This window comes from Pinus tabuliformis, chromosome 7 (genome assembly GCF_031772625.1).
Source record: "Pinus tabuliformis cultivar Carrire ecotype Pingquan chromosome 7, CPIR1, whole genome shotgun sequence".
Lineage (NCBI taxonomy): Eukaryota > Viridiplantae > Streptophyta > Pinopsida > Pinales > Pinaceae > Pinus > Pinus tabuliformis.
In genome coordinates this window covers 435,835,675-435,840,354 of record NC_142293.1, presented here as the reverse complement: position 1 = coordinate 435,840,354, position 4,680 = coordinate 435,835,675, and the positions used below count along the sequence as shown (strand labels likewise).

At 35.3% G+C, this 4,680-nt stretch overlaps 1 protein-coding gene across 1 annotated transcript; it reads left to right on the top strand.

Annotated features, from left to right (window-relative positions):
* Positions 1 to 3,239: 3,239 nt before the first annotated feature.
* LOC149247831 (major pollen allergen Lol p 11-like) lies at positions 3,240 to 4,450 on the top strand. Its single transcript, XM_089455945.1, has 2 exons — positions 3,240 to 3,538; positions 3,855 to 4,450. The coding sequence occupies exons 1-2, from the start codon at positions 3,382 to 3,384 to the stop codon at positions 4,175 to 4,177; spliced, it is 480 nt and encodes a 159-aa protein (XP_089312071.1). The 5' UTR covers positions 3,240 to 3,381; the 3' UTR covers positions 4,178 to 4,450.
* Positions 4,451 to 4,680: the final 230 nt, after the last annotated feature.

Below are 4,680 nucleotides of genomic sequence, written 5' to 3'. Positions count from 1 at the left end.
GACCGAATCATGTCGGATTCGCCGGATTCAAGATTCGCAGAAGGTGTAAGACGAATCCGGTGACTTAAGTTTTATGTTATACTAAAATTAACACATTAAAATATAATTCTTATATTCTTCAAGTTAATTAATTAGATTCGCATCTTATATGTTTTCCTGAACTCAATATACACAATATAAAGTATTCATATATTCATCTAAAGGAACACTGAAAACTAATGTTGACGATGAGACGACTCCTATTATCTTTCACATTCACATTTAGGTTGACATGAATTACGAAATAATTTAAACCTTTTGCTTTGCTCGTCGTTCACAAGTCGACTTTTGATAACTATGCTCTTATAATCTTTCACATTGACATTTAGGTTGACATGAATTACTAACTAATTTAAACCCTTTGCTTTGCAGCCACCTGCCATGTTCACCAGTCGAATTTGGTTGTGTTTTACCTTCACCCGCCCCATTTGATGGTGATTTCCTGTCACTCACGCCACCATTTAAATTTGGCAGTTTTCGACGTTCTGTCAACCCTCAGATCTCAACATCTCTACATTCCAGATCCTCCCTTGAATTCGCTTTTTCTCTCTTGAAGATGCCAACCACTCATGGTTCCCAACCCCATCTCGGTTTTGATTCCATTGGAATCATAAAATTATGCTTAAATTATAGTTAAAATTTTATATTTATATATGCTTGATTTTGAATTGGATTTTTTTTAAACGACAAATTTTTATATTGTTATATTTTAGATGTAAATTTTTTTTGATAGTATATCTATCATCTAATTAAATATATTTTACATATAATTGATTGATTTTTTTTTTGCTAATGTTATGGATATTTTTTAAATGTATTAATTTAAAAAATTATATTTATATGGAATTAACTTTTAGTTTCATTTTTCATGGTAATGTGACATTGTTATTATTATATATATAATTTTATAGGTTGAATATGTTTGAATGATGTAAGTATTTTGTCGATTGTTTAGTTTGATGTTTTGATTAAGGGATCATATCCATGAGCAGTTATTTAGTTGGTCATAAGTATGATCTATTTTTGGTGCTTCTACATCAATACAACTCCATGGGATACATTGGTTAAGGACACATACCTAGAGGTAGTTGGCCTTGAGTTTGATCCGCCCATAGTGCCTATGCATTGTTACAATTTAACATACAACTCTATCGCTGGATTTCAACAAATGACACAAGTACTTTGTCAAATGCCTTGAACTAGGATTTTGGTTAAAATGACACATATATTTAGGACTTCGTAATCATATCATGGTGTTCATGCGTCATGACAACTACTCCTATAGTTAAGGACCCTTATCTTTTAGTAATAGGTCTTACATTTTATCACTTGACAACGTTAGTGCATTTTTACAACTCCACATACAACTCCAAGAGTTATTTTAGTACAAATGATGTGGCTACCTTGCTAAATGGTATAGTTCAATAGTTTGGTTAAGAACCCATATCCATAGGTAGTTGCTCTTCAGCGTGATCAACCCTGGCATAGTTATTGTGCATCTCTATAACTTCAAATACAACAACATTCACTAAATTTATATCAATGGCATGGGACGCTTGCATGAATGTTTCAATGGTTAATGACCCATATCCATGAGAAATGTTGGAGTTCAATCCCCTCATGGTGCATATCCATCATTAAAATACAATATGCAACTCCATCGGTTGAATTTGCACTAATGACATGGATACCTTGCTATATGCTTTAATTTAGCATTTTTTATCAGGATCCATAGTCACAAGTAATTGGATTTGAGTTCCATGTCCCCCAGTGGTGCTCATATTTGTTGCTATAATTCTACATACAACTTTATAGGTTGACTTTCCATCAATGGAATCAATACTTGTTGAAAGTCATGGTTTAAAATTTTCTTATCTACTAATATTCACATGTATTTTTATTTAAATTCAATCTAACTCATAGTGCCAATGCATTGTTATAACTCCACAAGTTGAATTTATACAAATGATGTGAGTACATTTTTTAAAGTGTTAGACTTAGATTTGGTTAAAGGCCTATATCCACAAATAGCCAGAAGTTAGTTAGGTTATCTCATTGAATTTCCCAAATTTCTATATTTGATATCATGATGAAATACTCCATTATACAAAGGTTAATTCAATCCATCACATTATCCAATGGTACCATGGAAATTATTATTTAGTTACTTTATGTCCTAAATACTTTCACCTTACTTTTCCCACCATTAATGATCAAATTTGAAGCACATGTTTAGTTTCAATTTAAAATGTATTTTAATTGAAGTATCAACAAGTAAACACTTCATTTCCCTAATGGGAGTGTTAATAAAGGTGCCTTCAGAGGTAAGCCCACCACCCTCAAACATAATGGGCATTTATGTTAAGAGGGCACAACTTGCCCCAACATATGCAAGAACATGCATGCCAGTCCAAGGAAAATTTTAAGGATGGAAAATTTTCTTGAAGTTTAAAAACATTGACGAATCTGAATAATTCCTAATATGAAAACTATAAAATGTTTATTGATATATTTGCAAAATTATTCAAATTTATAATGATTTTATATATAGTCTCTATATAATGATAACAATTTTTAAAGTAAAATAATTTTATATTTTAAAATTTAGGCGAATCATCTTTTATAAAATTGGAAATTCGCTGAATTTTTTTTGAAAAATCATGGAAAAATAACCTAATCGACTAGCCCCTAAAATTTTCCATACATACCACTATATAACTGTAAAATCCAAAAATTTATATTTATGACTCCAAAAAAAATATTTACACCCAACCTCACGCGGACCAACCAACCTCAGGCGGACCACCCATAGACATGATGGACAATTATGTTAAGACATGATGGACAATTATGTTAAGAGGGCACAAATCGCCCCCGACATGCATGCATGCATGCCACCATATGACTTGTAGGATCCAAAAATTTATGTTTACGGCTCCGCATGGCACCATATGACTGGTAGGATCCAAAAATTTATGTTTATGGTTCCGAAAAAAGATGCTTACAGCCAGGCTCACGCGGAGCAGGCCACGATACGACTTGTAGGATCCAAAAATTTATGTTTATGACTTAGAAAAAAAGATGTTTACAGCCAGGCTCACGCGGAGCAGGGACACTGTGACAGTTATATCTTACTCGGAAAATCTGTTCATAATCACCGGCTTACATGTTGGGGCGAAAGCCTGTGTATATATATATCACACCATTCTCTTCGCTATTCCACACTCAAACAAAGAATCATACAAACATATATAGGTGCTTTGTGTTGTTGCTTCTTCCATTCCTAATCCCACCAGTATTTTGATCTTTCTTGCTTCTTTCGGCGAGGTGGGTATCTCAACAATGGCCAAACTATCCGCTTTCTGTGGCTTGATTGCCCTTTTTGCCTTGTTGGGTGTTGCCAGTGCTCATGCTGGCCATAACTTTTATGTTACGGGCAAGGTTTACTGCGATAACTGTGCTGCTGGATTCCCCACCAGGATTTCACCTGCCATCTCTGGTAAGCCAGCAACCACCCATCTTGGATAGTTTTCCAATGTGTTTTGCAGTTTTTGTAGATTGTTTTCATTTGGGCTGCATTTCCTTATTGAAAAGATCTGGTGCTGAAGAATAGATCTGGTTTTAAGATTCTCCATGTGGAATGCTATTTGTGCTTTTCTGAATAGATCTATTTTTCCCTTTTGCTATTGTGTTCACATTGCTTTCATTTTCTACACTCTTGTTTTTGAGAGAAATGCGGGTTTCAGTCTGAAGCATAGAATGCACAGGGCAGCCCTATGTTTGGTTCTGATATTTTGAGTATGAGTGCTGTGCAGGTGCCACTGTAGCTGTTGAGTGCAAGGATCCTGCTGGTAAGAGATTGTTCTATAATGAACAGCACACCGACAACGATGGGCTTTTCAGTATCGCTGTTAAGGGTGAGCACGAGCACGAAGCCTGCGAGGCATTTACAGTGAGCAGCCCAACCTCATGCAACCTTAAAACTGATAGCAGCCGAGGTCCAGTTTACCTTACTCACAACAATGGGATCGATTCGGACGAAAGAAAGACTGGGCCTTTTGCCTTCAGATCTGCCACAAACGACCCTGCTTGTCAGGCTGTGTTGGCAGAATATAACATATATAATGACTCTGACTAGCTTTTATTGCCTCCACAGGCGCTTGGGTCGGTTTTCGGGTTTTCATCGCCTCTTTCTGTTATGGATTTTGGCCGAGCCCTGCTACTATTTCTCATGGGTTCTCCTGCCTGAGAATCTGTGCCACCAGTGAATATAAAAATAAAAGGTTGTAGTGCTTAGGTGGACTATTTATCTATTGTGATGGTATTCATGAATACCTGGATTCATTTGTGGCTAAGACTGCAAAAGTTTGGAATAATTTCAATTTCGTATTCTGTATATTTATATGTTCCATTGCCTTTGCCTTTCACCGAAAATGTGCCATTCGTTGGGTTTTGGATTTTCTATGGTACGATAAATATAAAAGAATCGCAAAGAATGCAAGAAATTGGCATGTTATGAGATGAATATATACAGTATGCATTTCTATCTACTACTTTGCAAACTGAAGAGAAGAGCTCCATCTGCATTGAGCTTCTATATATTGAATCTAATGGTGTCTTATTTTCGCATATCTCTCTCCA

Excerpts from the sequence above, each read along its gene's own strand:
- LOC149247831 (XM_089455945.1), top strand. The coding sequence starts at position 3,382 with ATGGCCAAACTATCCGCTTTCTGTGGCTTGATTGCCCTTTTTGCCTTG. Across the intron at positions 3,539-3,854 it reads GATTTCACCTGCCATCTCTG|GTGCCACTGTAGCTGTTGAG; the intron begins GTAAGCCAGCAA and ends AGTGCTGTGCAG.